Below are 24,927 nucleotides of genomic sequence, written 5' to 3'. Positions count from 1 at the left end.
CTGGTGCGATGGAGAGCAGGTGCGATCCCCCCGCAGACTTGGAAAACATTTACCCATCTCCCCTACCCAACAACCTCACAAAAGAAGGCAATTCCTGACCAGGCTGATTCCTGTCCTATCTTGCTGTGCACACATTGCCTGTCAGTTTTTATCCTTACAGTGACTACCCTTCAGACAGTAGTGATCTGGTTGTTAAATGCTTCAGGATGATCAGGGGCTTTGAAGACAATGATGGAAATGCAAATTATAGAATTGTAGAGCCACACAGCACAGAAGCAGACCAATCAATCCACTCTATTCATGCCAGCCTCCGAGTACTCATTCCATTTACCAGTACTTGACTCACAGCTTCCTTGACAGGCAGTTCAAGTGCCTGTCAGGTACTTTTTAAAATGTTGTGAGAATATTTTCCTTCACTTATTCGTCGGGCAGAATGCTCGGTGGCAACCATACCCTGGGTGATTTTTTCCCCTCCAATTCTTTCTATTCATATTAAACCTATGCCCTCTAGTTTTAACTGCCACTGTTATGGAGAAATGTTTCTTCCTATCTACTCCATCTATGCCCCTCATTTATTAACGACCTGGATGTGGGGGTAGAAGGGTGGATTGGCAAGTTTGCAGACGACACAAAGGTTGGTGGTGTTGTAAATAGTGTAGAGGATTTTCAAGGATTGCAGAGAGACATTGATAGGATGCAGAAGTGGGCTGAGAAGTGGCAGATGGAGTTCAACCCGGAGAAGTGTGAGGTGGTACACTTTGGAAGGACAAACTCCAAGGCAGAGTACAAAGTAAATGGCAGGATACTTGGTAGTATGGAGGAGCAGAGGGATCTGGGGGTACATGTCCACAGATTCCTGAAAGTTACCTCACAGGTGGATAGGGTAGTTAAGGAAGCTTATGGGGTGTTAGCTTTCATAAGTCGAGGGATAGAGTTTAAGAGTCGCGATGTAATGATGCAGCTCTATAAAACTCTGGTTAGGCCACACTTGGAGTACTATGTCCAGTTCTGGTCGCGTCACTATAGGAAGGATGTGGAAGCATTGGAAAGGGTACAGAGGAGATTTACCAGGATGCTGCCTGGTTTAGAAAGTATGCATTATGATCAGAGATTAAGGGAGTTAGGGCTTTACTCTTTGGAGAGAAGGAGGATGAGAGGAGACATGATAGAGGTGTACAAGATAATAAGAGGAATAGATAGAGTGGATAGCCAGCGCCTCTTCCCCAGGGCATCACTGCTCAATACAAGAGGACATGGCTTTAAGGTAAGGGGTGAGAAGTTCAAGGAGGATATTAGAGGAAGGTTTTTTACTCACGAGAGTGGTTGCGTGGAATGCACTGCCTGAGTCAGTGGTGGAAGGAGATACACTAGTGAAGTTTAAGAGACTACTAGACAGGTATATGTCTAAGGTGGGGGGCTTATAAGGGAGGCAGGGTTTGAGGGTCAGCACAACATTATGGGCCGAAGGGCCTGTACTGTGCTGTACTATTCTATGTTCTATAATTACATATACTCCATCACATCCCCTTTCAGCCTTCTCCATTCCAAGAGAAAGACAGCCTATCCAACCTCTACTCAAAACTGACATGCCCCATCCCAGGCAACATGTGAATCCCCTTTGCAACCTCTCCAGTGTAAATCTACCCTGCTTATAGTGTGGCAATCAGAACAGCACACAGTACTTCACCTGTGGCCTAACTAGAGTCTTTTATTTCTTCACTACTTCTGCTTGCTAATTTTAAGAGCTATTTTTGCTCTGTTTTCAGTGGAGTGACTTTGGTAAGTGGAGGTTAGGAGAACAGACCCAGGACCATCACCTGCATAAGGAATCAACCGTTGATTAACAAAATAAAATTACTGCACGAGTGTTATAAATGTAACTGGTTTGCCTGAGCCAGCAAAGAACACAAATGTTACTCTCATATATGTGAAATTCTAGATTTCACCATTGCTGTTTGCAGCCTTATTTTACTGGAACACTTTGCTAATTTACAGCTGTGCTTTGTAGTCAAGATTCAGGAAGCAGAGCCGTTGCATACTGTATCACATGGTTGTCTGCCTCCATATGAGGCGGGGACCAAGGACACTAACAGTTGTACCCATACTACTTCAAATAAGACTGTCTTCTTCTCTATCTGCTTGTGAGCAATCCATTCATTCACTGATGCAGCTATTGTAATGATTTAAAACCTTAATCTGGTGATTCATTTTTGTTCATTTACAGAGATCCAGCATATCTCACCAGCCAGCCTCCCCTCCATTGACCCTGTCTACACTTCCTGCTGCCTTGGGGAAGTAGCTAATACAATCAACGATCCCTCCTATCCTATTATTTGCTCTTCTCCCCTCTCCACTGGGCAGAAGATACAAACGTTTGAAAGTGCATAGCACTAGACTCAAGAAGAGCTTCAATCCCACTGTAACTAGATTCTTGAGTGAACCTCTCATACTCTGAAGATAAATTCTTGATTTCCCAGTTTACCACGTTAACGCCCTTGCACTTCATCTGTCTAACTGCACTGCACTTTCTCTGTAGCTGCAACATGATATTCTGCATTTTGTTCCCTTTTTTACCACCTCAGCGTATTTGGGTATGGCATGACCTGCCTGAATGGTGTGCAAACAAGCTTTATCATGGTTTCTTACTACACGTGATAATGATAATAAACCAATATTCCAATGTGCATTATTGTCAGCCCTCTCTTTCCCAACACAAAACGGCTCACCTTTAAGCATCCTCCTTCAGCTGGGAGCGTGGGTGAATGGGTCACCGACTCTCTTATGACCGCTGATCCCAATGGCACTCCGTGCTCAGAAGATCTAATGTGGGCTTGCTACAGAAGGAAACAGAAGGCCAGGATTTACCCTTGAGTTGACAACAGCTTCATGAGGAGACCCACCAAGTGGCTGATTGGGAACAGGCAAAACTTAACATTGTCAGCCAGCAGAAGTGGTCCTCTTATCTCAATGTACCTTCAAAGTAAAACCATTACCTGATACATCAGCAATTTCATCGCCTCATCAAACCAGACCTTCACTTCATGCAGAAAAAAGGACATGGGCTAATGGACAAGGTGTCTGCTTTTGAAGTGCACAATGAATTTAATAAACAGATTTAATAATCCAGGGTTATCATCAGGAATCAATTATGTCAATGAGTTGTTGTAATTGACAGTGAGAATATTTATATGCTCATCTGTCACCCTTTTTTTCTGTAAAAAGTACTTTCCTTTGTATTCCCTGTGAAAGATATCTTCCACACACCCATCCCACCACTCTTCCTGCTCCGATCAGCAGGTTGCCTGATCTATAGATATATGGTGAAGATATATTGACTGATTGCAGCAAGGCGTGGTATAGAAACACCAATACTCTTGAATGGAAAAGTCTACAAAAGTAGTTGCTATGGCCCAGTCCATCATGGGTAAAGCCCTTGCCTCCATTGAGACATCTACACAGAGTGAAGTCACGAGAAAGCAGCATCCATCATTGAGGATCTCCAACATCCAGGTCATGCTCTCTTCTCCTTGCTGCCATCAGGAAGAAGGTACAGGAGCCTCAGGACCCACACCACCAGGTTCAGGAACAGTTATTACCCGTAACCATCGGGCCCATCAACCAGAGGGGATAACTTCACAAAACCGCATCACTGAGTTGCTCCTACAAACTATGGATTCCCATTCAAGGACTCTTCATGTCAAGTTCTTGATATTTATTGCTTATTTATTTATTTATTTTTCTTAGCTAAAGCTGGTAAAACTTGAGGTATGGGCACATCCAAGATGATCATTTGTCAATTGCTGGGAACTTTTGAACTATTCTAGTGGTGTTTAGTATTGTGGCTTTCTGAAGATTTACATGGATATTACTGTGTTGCCCAGATTGTTTAATGCTATTGTGTAGTGCCTTTGGGGTGGCATCAGTTGTGGACATTACTATCGGAACAATGTATACCTTGTACATGAGATAAAATCTTTCAGTTTCCTTTTCTAATTCAGCATATTTCTGGCATTTTTCACTTATTTTCATTTTTCTATAAGTTATGTGTGGTTGGAATGGCTATATCTATTAAGTAAGTTGTTCTTGCTTGTTTATCCTATATTATTATATCCAGAGGGTTATTATGGATTGTCCTATTTGTAATGACTGATTGGTCATAATATAATTTGTAATATTCTGACTCTAAAGCTGGATCGGGCTTGTATTTATAGTAAGGTATGATTTCTTTTATGATTTTGTATTTTAAAGCAAGTTTTTGATGAATGGTGTTTGCAACTTGATTGAGCTTGTGTAAGTAATCAGATTGTGTTAAACTTCTACAGGATCCTGTAATGTGTTGGGTTGCTTCTGGTTTTTCTTGACATTTTCTACATTTATCATCTTGAATTTGTTGGTCTTTTATTATATATTTTTGATATGTTTTGTGTTAACTACCCGGTCTTGTATTGCTACAAGGAACCGTTCTATTTTGGGGAAGAGGTCTCCAAATCTGAACGAGGCATTCGACGCTTCCTTGTCGGTATCTAATCTGCTCAGATCATGGAGATATCTTCCATGGAGAGTCATGTTCTTCCATTGGTTGACTTTTTCTTCAATAATGATAATGTCTTCATTTTTCTGGGTTGTGCTCTCATTTAAGTTTAGTGGTGTATACTTCTTATCAGAATTACATATACATGCACCGACTGCTGATTCCTGTTTTTGTTGATGAAAATAGATCCATAATATTATTGTCATTATTGTTTTTCTTTTAGTATTTGCAGTTTGTTGTCTTTTGCAGATTGATTGTTTGCCCGTCCTATTAGGTGAGGTATTTCATTGATTCTGTTTGTGTTTCATGGACTTACTGTGTATGCCTGCAAAAAATGAATCTCAGGGTTGTATATAGGGACATATATGAACCTTGAACGAACCACATATTTCTCCCTCTTTCTCTCACACATCACACACACACACACACACACACACACACATGAACTTTTTTAAATAGCAGTGAAATTGCTCCTTTGTAAACAGTAACAGAAGAGCTTCACCTGGCTAACTTAGCCAGTCTAGTGAATTCATATTAATAGAGTCAACAATCCAAACTCAAGCTACACCAAATGCTAGAAGCTGAAATAAAAACAAATACTGGAAATACTCAGCAGTTCAAGCAGCATCAATGAAGAGAGAAACAGTTAATATTCAATATTCTTTTAGTTAAGAAGGTATGTCTTTATAATATTCTATTGTACATCAAATTCACTGTAACAACTGAGCTAACGCACATTAGGGAAAATTAACTATTGATTGATTCAAAGATTTCCTTATTTCATTAAATTATTATTCATAAAGCTTTACACAGCAAGTTACCAACATAATATTGTATATTGCTATGTGGAGCACTGGTTGACTGTTACAATCCCAGAGCATGATATAGTTTAACTGGGCACTGGGCAGTAGAAGATGGACTGCAGGATACTGGGACACAAAATACATTTATATGAGTGACCTGTAATAGAATTGGAGTTACACAGCATGGAAACAAGGCCTTTGTCCAAACAGGTCCACATCAACCTAGTTGTCTACTTGAGCTAGCCCCACCTCCACACATTTGGCTCATAGCCCCCAAACCTTTCCTATCCATGAAATTACCTAAATATGTTTTAACGTGCAATTGGACAGAAGATCTGCACCAAAGTACAAAGATTGCACATTCAGTGAATAGATGTTATTGCTACATTTAAAGAAATGCTCGCAAATAAACTTCCATAAAAAATTACTCAGAACTCACTAAGCTTAAGGTCTAACAACATTTGATGTTCCACTTCCATAGCCCGTGTGCTAATAATAACAGAAACTTCTAATGCTCACTTTAAAAGAGGAAAAGTAACATTTTAATAAAGAGAAAACTCTTGTAAGAATGGCAAGAGTATTGATATGATGGGAACGCTATTAGCTCCAACTCACACACCGTGCTGACTTGGACATACATCATTCCTTCATTACAACTGTGACAATATCCTGAGAACTGCTATTGAACAGTATAAGAGCACCATCATCACAAACATTGCAGTGCTCCACTGCCTTACAGAAGGTTACTTTATAGAAAGTAAGGACAGAGAATAAATGAGAGCTTGCAACAACACCATACCCGAGAACAAAACAATAAAAATAAACAGTATTTCTGTAAGAATAGGGTTGGGTTCACATGGATTTGAAATATACTCTAAGATAATGTGATTCAATTTACACTCCCACTTTGTAATCTACACTTGCTGAAACAAACTAGTTGCTGGAATACCATGGATATTCAGAGATTGTCAAGACTGAAATAACGTGACATTTTGTTAGGTGAAGGTATTGACTGATATGGAGTGAAATGCATTCATTGTAGCTCAGGCTCTGATCATCCATGGCTGAACTTGGCCAGGAGCTGCTCTGGGGTCAACCTGGCCTACTCCTGTTCAACACTTCAGCAGTACTAGAACATAGAACAACAGTACAGTACTCTTGAAATGCTTTCTCCACATATCAAGTTCAGGCCTCAGCAAGTTTTTACAAAATTAATTCCATCACTTTTTTTCAAGTAAATAATTTATTACAATTAAAAATTATTTACAATTGATTAGAATTAACAAAATTAATTATAATTGGGTTGGCACAGTAGCATGGTGGTTAGCGTCATGCTATTACAGCACAGCAATCACCGGTGAGAGTTCAATTCCCGCTGTTGCCTTAAGCAGTTGGTACATCCTGTCCGTGACTCCATGCGTTTCCTCAGGGTGCTCTAGTTTCCTCCTAAAGACATACGGTTAGGATTAGTGAGTTCCGGGCTTGCTACATTGGAGCCAGAAGAATGGCAATGCCTATAGGCTGCCCAGCACCATTAAAGATTCACAGTACGTTTATTATCAAAGTATGTATCCTTGCTGGTTTAATTTCACAGTATGTTTTAACGCACTTTTGATGAATAAAGCTAATCTAATCTAAGGTGACATAGCTCTTATCAATGAAGCTGAACAATGGTTCATCATCTGATCTTTTATTTATTACACACGCACAATGTTGGAGGAACTCTGCAGGCCAGGCAGCATCTATGGAAAAGAGTAAAGAGTCGATGTTTCGTGCCGAGATCCTTCATCAGAACTGGACACATCTCCCTTTCTCATCTATTGGTTTATTGTGCTGAATACTGTCATTAAAATTATAACCAGATTGCGACCTTACCATAAAGATGGGAGAGATAATGTGAAGGCCCAGTTTGTAACAAAAGCAGCAGACTTGCTATTTACAACACAGGGGTGGCGGAGTGATATAAATCTGATTTTAGATGTCTATTGCACAGACAATTTTGATGAAAGACTTAATACTTTTTCTAGTTAGTAATCAGTTGACTAGCAATAAGTACGGATAACCTTAAGGGTAGAAATGGAGGAGAGCAAAGACCTTAGAGGTTTGGACACTGGGCCACAGAGGCGAGTCTGTGATGTTTAAGGGAACAGGATAAGAATTTTTAAATCAAGTTGACATTTCCCTTGGTGCAAAGGTGTTCACCAGGATGTTGCCTGGATTAGAAAGTATTAACTATAAAAGAGCTTAAATTGAACTTCGATTGTTTACTCTGCAGCACTGGAGGATGAAGAGGCTTATTAGCAATATATAAAGTTATGACAATAACACTATTTTGAGATTTGCATCCCTTCTTTGCTTGTTCAAACTCTTCATAGAATTTATCTGTATCTTCATTTGTTCCATCTGTAGTTGGTGCATATACCTGTATAATTGCTAAATCAAATGGTTGTCCTCTGAATCTAACAAGGAACACTCTTTCCGATATTGCCCAATGTCTTAAAACACTTTTTGCCATGTTTTCAGCCATTAGAATTCCTACTCCATTAGAATGGGATGTTCCACAAGAATAAACTAGTGTTTTGTTTCTAATCTGACAGGTTCCAGCACCTGTCCAACAAACTTCGCTATTGTTACTGTTATTGTCATGGGAGATCTAAATGCTAAAGTAGGATAAGGTGCTGATGGAAATACCATAGGAAAATTTGGACTAGGGGAAAGAAATGAAAGAGGTGAGAAATGGGTAGAATGGTGCAAGATGAATAATCAGGTCATTAGGAATACCTACTTTTAAAATCATCCAAGACGCTTGTGGACCTGGAAAAGTCCAGGTGATAACACTAGAAATCAAATTGACTTTATTACTATAAACCAAAGATTTAGAAACTCAGTGACTCAATGCAAAACATATCCAGGTGCAGACTGTAATAGTGACCATAACCCAGTAGTATGTCATGTAAAAGGAAAACTTAAAAAACTAAAGAAGCAAAAACCTGAACAATCCCTTGATTACTTGCAATTAATTAAAGAAGAAAACTTAAGACAAAAATTTACAACTGAAGTAAGGAATAGATTTCAAAATCTAGAAATAGAATCTGTTGAAGATGATAGCAATCATGTAGAAATGAAATTTAACTCTCTAAAGGATGCCTTGGAAGAATCAGCAAAGTAATGATTCCTAAATAAGAAAAAAGCACAAAGAATAAATGGACGACAGATGAAATCAAAAATCTAATGGAAGAAAGGAGACGGAAGAAAGCAAATCCTATAGAATATAAGTCCTTAGATAAAAAGGTTAAAAGCTTATGTCAAAAAGCCAAAGAAGTATGGTTAAACCAGGACTGTGAGCAAATAGAAAGAATCCCTACTGCTGATCCAAAAAGGTTACATCAACAAATCAAGAATATCACTGGTAAAAAGCTCCTCTGTTCTTCAGGTGGATGTTTGAAAGCAAAGGATGGTACCACTATCATGGAAAAAGATGAGATTATGAACAGATGGACTGAGTATATTTAGGAATTGTTTGAAGATGATCGAGGCAAAAAACCAGGAATTAAGAAAAATATTGAAGGTCCAAGTATTTTAAAACCTGAAGTTCGTAATGCAATAACTAAGATGAAGAAAGGAAAGGCAGCAGGTCCTGATGAATTAGTAATAGAACAAATTATCGCCCTTGAAGATTACAGAATTGAAAAACTTACTGATTTAATCAATGAAATTTATGAGACTGGAATAATACCAGAAGAGATGAAAAAAATCAGTATTTATCACTCTTACTAAGAAACCTGGAGCAATAGAATGTGAATTACATAGGACCATAAGTTTAATGAGTCATATCACCAAGATACTTCTAAGAATTTTGATGACAGGAGCAAAAAGTAAGATACAGGCCGAAATAGGTAAAGAACAATGTGGTTTTGTGAAAGACAAAGGTACAAGAAACGTGATATTGATGTTACGGATACTGTCAGAACGAGCTATTCAAGTGCAAAAAGATTTGTTTGTTTTATCGACTACACAAAAGCATTTGATAAAGTGAAGCACAGTAAGTTATTTGAAATATTACAGGAATCTCTAGATCTAGATTCGAAAGACCTCCACCTAATCAGAAATCTATACTGGGAACAAACTGCCGTTGTAAGAATAGATGGAGAAGTGAGTCAGTTTATAAAAATCAAGAGAGGCGTTAGACGAGGGTGTGTTTTCTCCCGTGATTTATTTGATGTGTACAGTGAAACAATATTACAAAAAATAAAAGATATCTTGGGACTGAATCAAAGTTGGCGGTGAAAACATCAATAATTTCAGATATGCAGATGACACTGTGTTAATTGCAAGTACGGAGGAAGAACTACAAAACTTAATTGATATAATTGTTGAAGAAAGTGCAAAAATGGGTCTATCTATCAATTGCAAAAAGACAGAATGTATGGTAATATCCAGAAAGGAGAATCCTATATGCAGGCTGAGAATAAATGGGGAAGACAAAACAAGTACAGAACTTTTGCTACTTAGGAAGCTGGGTGACATCAGATGGCAGGTGTGACATGGACATCAAAAGAAGAATAGGGATGTCAAAAGACCTTTACGAGAATGAAGAGTATACTGACCAATACTAAACTAAGCATGACAACCCACCTCAGAGTACTGAAATGTTACGTTTATCCAGTTATGTTATATGGCTCAGAATGTTAGACAATATCTAGTAGCATGAGGAAACGAATTGTAGCAGCAGAGATTTGGTTTTTGAGGAGGATACAAAGAATATCATGGACGAAACGAATATCTAACGAGGATGTCATGAACAGAGCAAGCGCAAAAAGAGAAATAATGTATGAGATCATGAAAAGGCAACGTAACTTCATTGGACATGTGATTAGGAAAGAGGAGTTAGAATGCATGGTAATTATGGGAAAGATTGAAGGGAAGAAAGCAAGAGGAAGACAAAGACAAAAGATGATGGAGGCAGCAGCCAGAGAACTGGAAATGAATACTAATGAATTGATCCACTTGACCCGAAACAGGAGGGTGTGGGCTATGGTAGTCAAAGCTCAAAATGGGCACGGCACCTGATGATGGTGATGATGATAAAGTTATGAAAAGCATCAATAGGGTTATTGCACTCTTTTTGTCCAAGTTGGAAATGCCAAAAACTACAAGGCATAGATTTAGGGTGAGAGAGTGAAGTTTAAAGGCTATTTGTGAGGCAAGTTTTTTTTTTCAGGGAGCATTGTGGAGCCTGAAACATGCTGCCAAGAGAGTGGTGGAAGCAGACAGGACAGCAGCCGTTAAGATGTACTACGACAGACACAATTAACAAGCAGAGAATAGCGGGACACAGACCATATGCAGGCAGATAGGAGCAAGGCAGAGAAGGTGGCCTGTCTGTACCTTTTCTATCTTCTATGTTCTGAAAATTATCGCACATTTCCTAATTTTTAGTTTAAATCAGCCTTATTACTACAAGTCCTGCAAATGATAATTGATGGTATCAAATGTTTCCAAAAAATAAATTTAGTTCTATATTTATAGCTCATCCTAGTTAATGCATGTTGCTTGTGACTCAAAGGCTACAGTAAAACTGGGTCATCAAATGCAGCCACATAACACACTAGTTAAAGAGATGCAACTGCAAAGATGTAGTTGTACTCGTTGAAGTCATGGAACATAGAATAATAAGGAATAGGCCTTTTTTCCCACAATGTCTGTACTGAACATGATGTTAAATCTTTTCTGTCTGCACGTGATCCACATCCCCCCTCACCATTCCCATTTCGCTCTCTCACCATATCTCCTTACCTGTCCATCACCTCCCCCAGTGCTCCTCCTCCTTTTCTTTCTTCCATGGCCTTCTGTCCTCTCCTATCAGATACCCCCTTCTTCAGCCCTGTACCTCTTTCACCAATCAACTTCCCTGCTCTTTACTTCATTTCTCCCCCCTCCAGTTTCACCTTGTGTTTCTTTATCCCCTCCCCCAACTTTCTCACTCTCACTCGTCATCTTTTTCCCCCCAGTCCTGATGAAGGCTCTCAGACAGAAATGTCAAAAATACTGCTTTTCATAGATGCTGCCTGGCCTGCTGAGTTTCCCCAGCATTTTGTTGTGTTGCATGGATTTCCAGCATCTGCAAACTTTCTCTTGTTTATGGTATCTTACTGTTTGCTAATTATTAAATGACCCAGCATAGAATGAAGTCAATTTATTCATCACATTTTCAGCAGAGCTATCTAATTAGTATCACTCGCCTTGAACCTGCAAATTATTTTTTTCTTCAAGCATTTATCCAACGCTCTTTTGCTCATACAGAATCAGCGTTAACTACACTGTGATGCCTGAGTTAGGAAACACTACTTAAGATTGGTGATTTACTATTTCCTACCTTATGAAAATGTGTCAGGTTGTTATTCTGACACTGTATTTACAATCTTTTGACAGTGATTGCTCTTATAAGCAGACACACTTGCCTGATAGTCCTGGGTGAAGTGAGGTATGTAATACTTCACAGTACAAAGAGAATCTGTATATAATAGCTCATTGCATTAAACATTTTCCTTGAGTAATTTCTAAATTGTTTAGCAATATCCACCATACTTTAACAAAGCTGCTCGCAAGTTTGAACTTCTCTTTTCTAAAGAACAATGCCAGCTCCTCCATCAGAGCTCCCTTTCTACCAGTACCATTTTAATTAATCAGCAGCCTTAACATCCTTCATTAAGATAGTCTACTCCACACAAGAGCACCATGCAACAAATAGGCCTCAATCTGTATTTTATAAACAAAAGCAAAATACTGTAAATAACAACAAATCAGAAAATGCTAGAAAGATCATACTCATGTGAGAACAGAGGTGACATTTGATGAATCTCAGCAAAAGTTAAGGATGTTTTAGGTTTTAAGGACAAACAGGATAGGAAAAAAGGGATGGGAGGAAATATGAGCGAAAAACTTGGCAGTGTATTTGACTATACTCTCTCTTCAGAGGCAATAAAGAACAGATACTAAATACAGGCATTGTGATATTAAAAATCTGTGACTGTCAACTTGGTCACCTCTGACTGCATTGCTCGCAATCTTTTGTAGGGGTAGCTGGAAAAGTCAAAGGTTTTGAAATCCCCACTTTGAGATGCTCGACTGAGTAGAAGAGTGTTGGGTGTGACATACTGAATAGAGTCTTCCCGGCTCTGTACCCTGGCGTCAATTGGGCGCTCATTGGCAAGGTTGGCTGCTATGTGAAGAGTTATCAGGAACTCGCTGCAACTGAGCCCAGTCTCCTTCCCGAGACCCTGGAGTGCTCTCTTTACAATGCGTACAGGGGCTTCTGCAGCACCATTCCCGTGTGGAGAATCAGGCGGATGGATTTTCCACATCCACTCTGTTCCATGTTTTGCTGCGGTTTCCTGCAGGGCTGCTTCGTTCAGGCCGTCCGAGAATTTGTACAGCTCCTCCAAGAATGGTTTTGCTCCAATGAAGTTGGTGCCTGGATCTGACCAGATCTTTCTTGGATGTCCCCTGATTGCTGTGAACCTTTGATAGGCCATCAGGAACCCTTTGGTTGATAGGGTGTTTACCAACTCTGTGTGGATGGCTCTGCTGGCCATGCAGTGAAAGACCACTCCCCAGACTTTCAGTGTTACTCTTTTCTTGATGTCATCTTTTACTTGGTAGGGTCGGAATAGGGCCACCGTTGTGAACCGGAATGATGCAGCAGGTTCAGTTCTTTCTGGTGGCAAGTCACCCATTACTTGTTGACATTTCCTTGCTTTTGCCTTCCTGCAGAGCATGCAGCCATCGACAACTTTTTGGGCAATTTTCCTTCCCCTTATGACCCATGCCTCTCTTCTCATCTTGAGCAAGGTTTCGGCCACTCCGTCATGACTCTCATTGTGGGCCTCCCGAGTTTACAGAGTGGACACCCAGGCATCATAGGGCAAGATGGGGATACCAACTTGATCTTCTTTGAAGATTTGCATTTGGCCACTGCAAACCAACAGCCCAGAGTCTTGGTTTTTGTAGACTACCAGCTTGTCTGTAGTGGTGCTTGGGAAGGTTGCGCCCTCCTGTGCTGCTAGAAAAATGTCTCTTAGAGCATCTCCTCGTTCCCTTACTGAGATGACTCCCGCCAAAGAAACTGTCTCCCACTTTGGACTGTCCACGGCTTGATTTTGTCCAATGAACTTTTTTTGCTGCTCTCCAGATCCATGCAACTGTTTTGACTATTTGAGTTAGAACACTGAACCGCTGGATGTTCACAATGCTTCGGATGACTGACGCTGCAGGCGGTCTCCATTGTTCTGTTTTGTCCTGGTACTGCTTCTGTGCTGGTTCTTGTTTCTTTGCCCTGGCCCTTGTCAAAGCAACAACAAATGCCTTCTTTTGCAACTTGTTGATGCTTTCCCTGGCAGTGGCTGCTAGTTCTTTGGCTGATTTCATTGGCCACTCATTCACTGGCAAACTCAAAAACTTTGGCCCATTTTGCCACTCTGAGTCTTCATCTAGGTCTTGAGGGCTGGCTCCTCTGGTGATTACATCAGCAATATTTTGCGGACCAGGAATCCACTGCCAGTCCTGGATCCCTGTGCTGTTCTGAACCTCTCCGATCCTATTTGCAAAGAATGTTTGATAGCCATAACTTTTTCGCTGTACTACACCAAGGACTGTTTGGCTATCAACGAAATGGTACCACCTCCCAACTTGGATTCGGCTATGCAGCTCAAAGTACTTTCTCAGGCGTGAGGCAAACACTGCTCCACACATCTCTGCCTTGACAGCATCACCTTTGTGATCCAAGGGAGTTAATTTGGCTTTAGATTCCACCAGCCTGACGATTGAGCCCTGGTCCGAGTTCCACCTTAGGTACATCACTGCTCCATAGGCGTGCTCGCTTCCATCAGAGAACGTGATTGCCCAGGGTTCTTCAGTGAAGCATGGGGGAGTCAGTGCACTGGTGAACTTTACCTTGCCAAGTTGAATGTACACCTAGAAGAGCTTAACTGCATCCTCCCCGAGGCTATCTGAGAGTGCTATGTCCCATGTGTCTTTGACTGGACACCTTTCGCCCTTTGCCTCTTGGAATGCCCTTCATACCAGAATAGCTCCCTTCTGCTTAGCAGGAGTTACCAGGCCAACTGGGCCATACAGCCCTAATACTTGGCTGAGCAGTTCTCTTCATGTCAGGGGGTTTGGCGTCTGGTCTCTGATTTGCTCTTGTAGAAGGTCTTGGCTAAGTCTCAGTTTTTTCTTTCTCTTTGAGAAATTGATTGCAATCATGACATGGAGCTTGTCCTCTTCTACTATGTAGCCCTGGCCAAGTGCCTTGTTGTCATCATCGCACATTTGGTTTGGCAAGACCATGGTTTCTGCCTTGGACTTCTCCAGCTTGTCATTGGACTCTTTTCTCCCACTTTGCCCAGAAAAGACTCAAGACTTGAGCTCGAAACTTCCGGTCTTCAGGATCTGCTCCACATTTGCTGTGATGGATTTCAGCTGGTCAAGGTTGTTGTGGGATGTGAGAATGTCATCAACGTAGCTGTTGTGTTGGAGCACCTGTCGCTTCTCTTTGAGGTGGGTGAAAGGAGGGAGGTTAGCAGTTTCGCGCATTGCTAGCTTCACAACGCACCCTGCTGGTTTATCTCCGATGTTCACTCTTGTGATTGCATATTCCCCCAGCTCCTCGTCCACGGAGTCTCGCCAGAGGAATCTATGCAGGTGCACTTCTCGGTCTTCCAACGAAACCGAATTGTACATCTTTCTTATGTCACCCAGAGCAGTGTATACTCCACCCCTAAATCTGAGTAGGACAGTGCGAATCTGGTTGAGGACATCTGGACCTTTCATTAGCAGGTCGTTCAAGCTCACGCCTCTGAACTTTTGGCTGCTGTTCCACACGAGTCTCACTGGAGGCGTGACAGAGTGCGGGTCCGGAGCAATAAGGTGACTCATGTACCAGACTGGCCCATTCCAGTTGATGACCGTGTCTTTGGACAAGTTCATTGCAGCCCTTCAATCGACCATGTCATCACTTGAGCAGCGTAGGCAGCTCTCCACTCGGGTTCTTTAGCTAGTTGCTTTTCCGTCCTGAGAAAAGTAGCCTCGACTGTTCTTCTATTGTTTGGCGAGGAAGCTGGATCTTCTAACCAAGGATATCTGGCATGCCAATGTGGTCCCTTGCTGTGGCGGTCACTTGTGACATAGGTCAGGCCTCTTCTTACAACTTCAAGTTCCCTCTCCTCAGCAAGAGTCATTCCTTTGCCGCCTGACTGGCAGTTTCCGCAGGGCAACAACCCCGGCATTTTAGCTCGCATGCTGCGCCAATACTATCCCACTTCCACCACTCTAGGAAGTCCCAATTGGTGCTTGAAGTACCTGACTCCTGGAGCTTGATGGCATCCTGTTTGTTTGGTGGAAGTTGCTCTGGAACTCTGCTGGTGAGCTCCTCGTACTTTACAGCAGCCGCTCTCATTGACCTTGCAAAATGTGTCTTGGACATGTGGGCCGACACAGACAGCTCCTCAAAGAGATCAGGGTGTGCTCCTCCGATCGTCTTCCCCAGTGGTCCATCCCTCAGCACGAAGTCTCCAACAGCTCTGGTTCTCTGAGATGCTAGCTGACCTTCTCTATGGCTTATGAGTAAATTTATTTCTCTGGGTCTCACAAGTTCATCAAGCTGTATGTCTGGGAAGAATTTCTGCAGTTGCTTCGGTGTCACATATTTGTGGACATTTGCAATGCTGTCTAGTCCATAACAATCTAATTGGTGTGATTTGAGAGTGCCCTTGGGAGTGTTTACTCTGATTTTTAGAAGGTACCACTTTGTCTCCACCTGAGCCTTCGTCTCCACTTGAACCTTCATCCCCTGAACTCCATGGACGACGAGAGTGATTTCCTCACTTCTGAGGTTCAGTCTGCTTGCAGCATTGTGGGTTATATAATTGGTGTCTGAAGCCAAGTCAATTAACGTCCCGATTTTTTGCCCAGCATTAGCTGTGACCTTGAGATGCATCATAATCACTGGCAGCTCTTGCAATCCACTTTCCACCAGAAGGCCCGGTTTATCTTTCACAGTGCTGGAGGCTCTGGATGCAGTGTTTGAAATTACATTGCGACATTGTTTGGCCAATTCCGGTGAAAGTTTGCTGAAGAACTCCTCTTGATCCTCTGTATATTTCTTCCTGTCTTTATCTTCCTCTGGACCAAATCTGCTCTTTTTCTGACCTGCACTGCTTTTCTTTATTTCAGCACTGGGGCACACATAGTAATGATGCTCAGGAGTATGCTCATCTTTGCAGTCTTGGTTTTTACACAGATAGGTGGGTTTGCAGTATGAACTGTCATCATGAACCTCGAGAAACCTCTTGCATACCCCCAACTTTCTTACTGCAGCCTTTTTCTTTGGTAGCTTTAGCACTCGAAACTATTTGCAAAAGTAGAGCTTCCTTTTGTGCTTTCCATCATTGCAGACTACACACCCTGCATGGTCGTCGCCTGACTTGGTAGACTTGGTTCTGGCATGTCTTGGCTCAGCCCTGGTTTCTCTTCTACTTGGCTCCTCGTCCCTCAGTTGCTCAAGTTGCTCATATGTGCTCTCTTGCTCTTTGAGGAATTCCAGGAGACTGTCAAACCGATTATCTGGTGTCACAGCATTTCTCATAGACACAGACCAGCCATTCCTTTTTGAGAGTTTCTGGAAGTTTACTTTCAATTGATTTTGTCACCAGCGGATTTTTGATAGCACCCGTGTCTCCGAGGTCACTCGAGTCTTGAAGTGCCTTCTCCACAGCTTGAATTAATTCCACTATTTTCCGTGACTGATGATTTCTGACAGCTGGCATTTCCTGCTATTTCAATAGCAATGCACGTTTGATTTCCACAGCGGTTTTCTAGAACATGGAAGATGTCATCTGCAGTGTTATAAGTAGTGAGGCGAAGGTCTCTTCTGATTTTGTCGTCAAGACTGTCCAGTAGTTGAGCCGTTTTCACCTCTCTTGAACCGGTCGGCTCTCCCTGCCTCTGGTGTGCTTCCCAGTCCTTTCTCCACCTGTGAAAATCACGTTTGCTGCCAGTAAACTTGGGAAGGGCCGTCAGTTTCAGTCTGATGGCTGGCGTGGGAAAATTGGAGGAAAAGCCCAACATCATCGGTGTTAGTCTTTCAGCATCCTCCTTTCTCCTTGCCTATATAAACTGGGCCTTCTTGGAAACCAACATGGGGATGTGGAGTTCAAGCCCCTTTGGGTGACTCTGAAGGTCCTTCTGATCCCCTGGCGGGATCCATCCTTTCCACCGACCATGCACATCCTTCGCTGTCTTTACCAGTCCTTGCAGGTGTTTAAGCATGAACTCATACGCCTCCTGGTTGCCATCGGGTTGTACAGCAGCGATGCTTTTACATTCATCCTCTGCTGCTTGTAGTGCTGTGAACAATTCAACATTTCCAAAGTTGGTCCAAAGAGTCTCCTGGATGAGGCTTCTGACCTCCTTTAGTTTCACCTCACACTCATTTGCCATCTTTGCCAGGTTGGCTTTTTGCTGTTCAGTTAACACAGCTACTTCCTCTGTGTTCCGCTCCACCTCCAGTTCTGCAATGAATCCGGCCTCCACATCATCATTGGTTCCATGACTTTCTCAGCTTCTATTGTGAGTTTATCGAAACTGACTCTGAGCTCCTCTTCAGACATGTCTTCATAGGTCCTGGTGATACTGTTGACCAGACGGGAAAATAATCTTTCTGCTGTCATTCACTCTACCTTGAGTTGCTCTACTGATTTCCCAAAAGCTTGATCAGCTATGTTTGATTTCCTCTGCAGGCTGTTCACAGGTGAGAAGGTAAGTACAACTTTTTAATGATGCTTTGATGTTGTTTTATCTTAACTTGATTTTCTTCCTTTTTCAGGAATCCAGGTTATTTCTCCTGCTGTTCCGGCTCAAAGCTCCCAGATTTCTGTTTCCTGGTCCTCCAGTTTCCCGGTCAACCAGTTTTTTCACTGTCAAGTCAGATTTCTTTTTCTTCTTCGAACATGTGCAGCCTCCTCACTTGAAAGGGATTGGATGTGTCTACCTGAAGGTTTTTTAACTGGATTCCACTCAATAACCAAACAACTTTTCCTTTTTCCTCCTTTTATTTTTTGCAAGTGCAGCAGTTTGATAGTTCCATTAGTTCCATCAACCATTAGTCATTAGCCATTAGCCATTCGGCGTCAGTCATTAGCCATTAGACATTAGTTATTAGACATTAGTCATTAGTCATTAGTCATTAGGTGAAAAAACTGGCTGCCTCTGCGGACTTTGTAGACGAATTTGACCTGCACAGTCTCTGTTCTCTAATAGACCGTTATGTTTTCAAACCGGGCGACCCTTCCCGAAGGTTCCCGAGCTCTTCTTAAACCTCGCGCTATTCCCCAGAAGCGCCTGCGTGCGATGATCTCCGTGACGTGAAGCTAGTGCTAACCCAAAACACAGTGACAGCAGTGCTCTTTTCCATGAAACAGACCTTCAAGTTATTTAAAGTTCAACATCTTACCGCAGATTCCAACGCTGCTCCCGGACCGCCGCTTTGATGCTGCCGGGTCCTCCCGATGTTCTGGGCAGAAGCAACGCAAAGGCAGTGGAGTTCCATCCTGTCTATCAGTGGATTCTCGCTATCACTTTTAAATTTTATTTTCTTTTGCCTCTAGGTCCCAATACTTTCTAGAAACACTTGTTTGACTTGACAGTGACTCAATAAGTAAATAAAAGATCGGCAGGAAATGATTAAAAGGCAAAGTGGACAGTGGTGTGAGGCAATAAAAGGCTGCAATGGGACAAGAAAAACAAGACAGATCTGGAGGAGCTGCAAATGATAACAGCAGAAGCACGTACCGTAGCTGTGGCCTGAAATATGGGTGCAGCGGACTGTTGTTGGGGGCAGGATAGAAGCCAGAAGTCTGTGGTGTTTCTCAAGGTCAAAATCAAATTCAGACGGCTACAAAAAGTTACAGATTCAACATCCTTTCATCAGAAGCAGATAAGATTAATCAAGTTTAAATGTAGAGAATATGGGGAGGAAGGTCAGAATAAATGAGAAGGTCTTTGTTCACATGGAAGACAGGAAAAGTTAAATGACAAAAAGGACGGAGACACAGGCAAAAGGGAATAGCAATGGGGCAGGTAAAGGAACAAATGTTGGGGCAAGAAGAGGTGAAAATGGGGATGGCAGAATCATCAGAGGAAATTGCTGAACTCGGCACTGAGTCCCAAAGGCTGCAATATGCTCTTTGGTAAAGAGTGATTAGCTGTTCATATAGCTTATCATTAGCATCAATGGAACATGACGGGAGAGCAGAGACGGACAGGCAAGAATGGGAGAATTAAAACTACCAACGTGTGGTCATGATCGCTCTGAGGTGCCCAGAAAAAAGTCACAACCAGAACCTTACCTGGTTGTGTGGAGATGATCAGATCATGAGCAGGAAATGCAGAATACAAAGTTGAAAAATGTGCACATAACTCATTGCTTCAACTGGAAGAAGTTTATTGGATTCTGGGTATTAGAGAGAAAGGAGATAAATGATTTTGTGTGACATCTCCAATGCTTTTGTGGGATGGTGGCGTGGGAAAGATACTGAGAGTTGATTCTGACTGAAATGTACATTTGAGTACTATGGGGGTAACAATCCTTTTGCACTGTTGATGGGGGTGGGAACAAATGATATATCAATGACGGAAACTGTGAGCTGGCAGAAGCAGAGAAGGAAGGTCCCACTGAATGCTCAGGCAGAAGCAGAACTCTGCCTTGGTGCTATGAGGAAGGTGTGATGGCAGAGCTGTGGGAAATGGGAGAAGGTGGTTGACAACCCATCAGAAAGACTGGAATAAAGTCCCCAAACCGAGTACAAAAGAAATATATCACAAGCATTGCTTGAACCCAGTGGAGGAAAATCTTCCTAGATCATGATGGCTTGATGGGGTGTTGGGATCTTGCCTGACAGGGAAGCAGATAGGTAGTCATAAAGTCAGCTTTCACCTTCCACAAATTAAAGTCGTTTCTCAGAATGACATCAGCAAGGTGGTTGTTAACTGTTTAATGGAATATCAGGATGGGGCCTGAGAGGCAACAGTGATGCTAGTTCACAGGGAAGTGGATTGGTACACATGAGGTAGCGAAATTGGAAAGATGGAGGCCATGTTGGCACTTCCAAATGAATAGACCCAAAGAGGAGAAGAACTCAGAGGGAGCTTTGAATTGGAATGAGAGTTCTAGCAGTCCGCTGGACAGGGAAATGTCTCCTGGTCAGAGAAATAGAGATGGAGGCAGAAGCAGCAGCAAGAGTCTTTCATGGCACAATGCCTTGACAAAGGGATCTGGCCTCATTGGCCTGAAACATTAATTGGGCCTCACTCTTTCCATAGTTGCTGCTTTCTGGCATTTCCAGAATTCTGTGTCTTCATTGCGGCAGGACAGTTCACCATGTGCCAAGCAGCACATGTGTTAGGACACCTCCATCTGCAGGTCCCCTTCCAAGCTGCATGCCATCCTGGCTTGGAAATACATTGCTCTGCATTCACTGATGCCAATTCTAAATCCTGCTCAGGAGCACCCTTGGATCATCCTCAGCAGAAATACCACAGGGGCTGAGGAAGTAGCTCACCACCTCTTCAGGAAGGGCAATAAATAGTGCTTTGCTGGGAAGGCACAGATCCCAACAATTAACAAAGAACTGCATGCATGTTCTCATCTACAAACTGTGAAATTATATCTATGCTTCACAAAGAATATTTTATTAAAGTACTTTTCCATTTAAAGGAGCTGTGAAAAATATTTATGCCCTCTAATTAGCTAACTTATTACTAACTGGAAAGATATTGCAAAGATATAAGCTTTAGTAGTGCATCTGTTATACTTGCATGAAGCATCTTCTTAAACTTTAAAAGTGTTTTTTCTAGTTGTCCTTGACTTCTCCTTTCTATTTTGTATTTATTTCTGGACTTTTCTCCCTTCTATTTTGTTGTCCACAAATAATAAAACTGTTCACCGGGGCTTTGGGCAGAACTTGGACACCAGCCTTTCCAGTAAGAAAGTGGTGGGCAACTTGTGGAGCTGGCCATGACGTTCACTGGATGACCAAAGTCTCAGAATAAGCAGAAATCGTCCAATATTCTTTGAGAGCTGTGCTGTCCAGGCAAAGCAGCAACGTTCCAGCAGCTCTGGCATGGTCACTTGCGAGAGGACTGCTTCTATAGACAAAAGTACAGAGATAATTAACGGTTCATAAGTGCCAACGGGCACTCGCCTAGGTTCTAGCTATGCCTGCCTTTTAGTCGGGTACGTTGAATAGACTATGTTCCAAGCCTCCGCTGGTATCACTCCCCAACATTTTCTACGCTACATTGATGACTACATTGGTGCGAAATGCACCCATGTGGAACTCATGAACTTCATCAAATTTGCCTCCAACCTTCACCCTGCCCTCAAATTTACCTGCTCCATTATCTAACACCTCCCTCCCCTTTCTTGATCTCTCTATCTCTGGAGACAGCTTATCCATTGACTCTCACAGCTACCTGGACTATCCCTCTTCCCACCCTGTTTCTTGTAAAACTTCCATCCCCTTCTCTCAATTCCTCCGTCTCTGCCACATCTGCTCTCAGGATGAGGCTTTTCATTCCAGAACTGAGGAGATGTCCTCCTTCTTCAAAGAAAGGGGCTTGCCTTCCTCCACCATCAATGCTGCCCTCAACCACATCTCTTCCATTTCGTGCACATCTGCCCTCACCCCAGCAGGGATAGGGTTCCTCTTGTCCTCACCTGCCACCCCACGTCCAGCACATAATTCTCTGTAACTTGGACCATCTCCAACAGGATTCCACCCCCCCTCCCACCCCACTTTCTGCTTTCTGCAGGGATTGCACCTTCGTGACTCCCTTGTCCATTCATCCCTTCCCACTGATCTCTCTCTTGGCATTTACCCTTGCAAACATAACAAGTTCTACACCTGCCCCTGCACCTCCTCCCTCACTACCATTCAGGGACCCAAACAGTCCTTCCAGATGAGGTGATACTTCACCTGTGAGTCTGTTGGGGTCATGTACTGTATCCGGTGCTCACGATGTGGCCTCCTGTAATTCGGTGAGACCCAACATAGATTGGGAGACTGCTTCACCAAGCACCTACAGTCCATCCTCCAGAAAAAGCGGATTCTTCCAGAAGCCACCCATTTTAATTCCACTTCCCATTCCCATTCCAACATGCCAGTCCTAGGCCTCCTCTACTGTCGCAATGAAGCCACACTCAGGTTGGAGGAGCAGCACCTTATATTCCGTCTGGGTAGCCTCCAACCTGATGGCATGAACATTGATGAAGAGGATTTTAGATAGAAACATGAAAATGGAAGGAATGAAGGGAGATGGATGATACACAGGAGGTGGGTTTTTAGTATGAATTGGCACCAAGATTGGCACAACATTGTGGGCCAAATGGCCTGTACAGTACTATACTGTTCTATGTTCTATGTTAAGTCTAAAGACTACATTCCACAAACAAATATTACACAGTAGTCAAAAATTAACTAACCCAAGAGTAACAGATGATCTCTTTAAAAGGCTCAAAAGGAGTGACTTCTCCTTGGTATCAAACACCTGAAACTCTGTATGAGTAGAAGCACATCCCATCATTTGTATCATCCATTCAAACTTGGACAGGAATTCACTGTTACAGATTGAACCCACAAGCATCACACTTCCAGCAGCTCTAACTGTTCCATGGTAGTTACAGAACACAAAGGTGTTTGGCCTCAGCACCAACAGCAGTCAACAACTATCAAATTTTACACCTGAAATGTCTTCAGTGGGATATGCTTATGAAGAAAAAGATTTGGTATTTTCTCAATTTCAGATCTTAAGTCAGGTGCTTATACAATCCAGTATACAATCCAAAGACACAACAAGCAAGCAGGCTTTTGGCCAGTTAAGTTTGTGCCGATCCTTAACCACCCATTTACACTAATCCTACATTAATCTCATTTCTTATTCCCCTTACAATCTCAGCAAATCCCCGCTCACTTATACATTTAAGGAAATTTACAGTGGACAATTAACCTCCCAACATGCACAGCTTTTTAAAAAAGGAGGAAACCAGTGTACAGGGGGAAACCCAGACAGTCACCCGAGTCTTTGGTGTTTTGAGGTAGATGTCCTTTAGCCATTTGCATGGCATTTTAAGCATGCATTAATCTATGTATTTAATTGAGTAATGCCTGAAAGAAAACAAACCTAAAATGAATCCCTTATAAGGAATTTATCAACAATTAGCAACTAATCCCCTGTAAAACAATGGACGTTATTTTAAGCAACACACACAAAATGCTGGTGGAACGCAGCAGGCCCGACAGCATCCACAGGAAGAAACACAGTGGAAATTTCGGGCCGAGACCCTTCATCAGGACTAACTGAGAGAAGAGATAGTAAGAGATTTGAAAATGGGGGGTGGAGGGGGAGAGGAAGGGGGAGGTGTTGATCCGAAATGATAGGAGAAGACAGGAGGGGGAGGGACAGAGCTTAGAGCCTCTGGCAGACAGACTGTAGGTGTTTGACGTGGAATTAAAATGTGTGGCCACTGGGAGATCCTGCTTTCTCTGTCCGCCAGAGAAAGCAGGATCTCCCAGTGGCCACACATTTTAATTCCCCGTCCCATTCCCATTCTGATATGTCTATCCATGGCCTCCTCTACTGTCAAGATGAAGCCACACTCAGGTTGGAGGAACAACACCCTTTATTCCGTCTGGGTAGCCTCCAAACTGATGGCATGAACATTGACTTCTCCAACTTCCGTTAATGCCCCTCCTCCTGTTCTTACCCCATCCCTTATTTATTTATTTATTTATTTATTATTGTTTCCCTTTTTTTCTCTCTCTCTCTCTTTCCTCTCACTGTCCCTCTCACAATTACTCCTTGCCTGCTCTCCATCTTCCTCTGGCGCTCCCCTCCCCCTTTCTTTCTCCCTCAGCTTCCCATCCCATGATCCTCTCCCTTCTCCAGCCTTGTATCCCTTTTGCCAATCAACTTTCCAGCTCTTAGCTCTATCTCTCCCCCTCCTGTCTTCTCCTATCATTTCAGATCTCCCCCTCAATCTCTCACTTTCAAATCTCTTACTATCTCTTCTTTCAGTTAGTCCTGAAGAAGGGTGTCAGCCCAACACGTCAGCTGTGCTTCTTCCTATGGATGCTGTCTGCCCTGCTGTGTTCCACCAGCATTTTGTGTGTGTTGCTTGAATTTCCAGCATCTGCAGATTTCCTCGTTTTACGAGGTTATTTTAACGTGGATCACAGGATACAATAGGCCTTACTGCACTGAGTTGCCTGCCTAATTTCATTGAGTAATAATATTGAAAGACGAAGAATAATGCATAATTTCTCATGGCCAAACTTAAAATTCATCATAATCCTGACAAACTGTCATCACCAATGCATGGAATTTTGTTGTTATAAAGACAATACAACATTGTTATCAACCAGAACATATGATGAAGAAAAACATTGAAAATATGACAGTGGGAAAAGCTTGGAAACTGAAAGCAGGCAGAATAGCTTGTGTGGTGATGGAGCTAGGTGTCTTCAAAATATGACAAAG

General features: G+C 42.4%; 1 protein-coding gene across 13 annotated transcripts in view; it reads right to left on the bottom strand.

The window, feature by feature from the left end:
* Positions 1 to 24,927, bottom strand: part of satb2 (SATB homeobox 2) — a 218,051-nt gene that overhangs the window by 21,390 nt on the left and 171,734 nt on the right. For all 13 annotated transcript variants that reach the window (XM_063051920.1, XM_063051915.1, XM_063051914.1 and 10 more), the window contains one exon: positions 2,727 to 2,834. In XM_063051920.1, the coding sequence (XP_062907990.1) occupies positions 2,727 to 2,834 (108 nt within the window). The remainder of the gene's footprint in view (positions 1 to 2,726; positions 2,835 to 24,927) is intronic.

The sequence above is a fragment of the Mobula hypostoma genome, chromosome 6 (genome assembly GCF_963921235.1).
Source record: "Mobula hypostoma chromosome 6, sMobHyp1.1, whole genome shotgun sequence".
Lineage (NCBI taxonomy): Eukaryota > Metazoa > Chordata > Chondrichthyes > Myliobatiformes > Myliobatidae > Mobula > Mobula hypostoma.
Note: the sequence above shows the minus strand (reverse complement) of the source record. Positions and strands in the feature narration are given on the sequence as shown.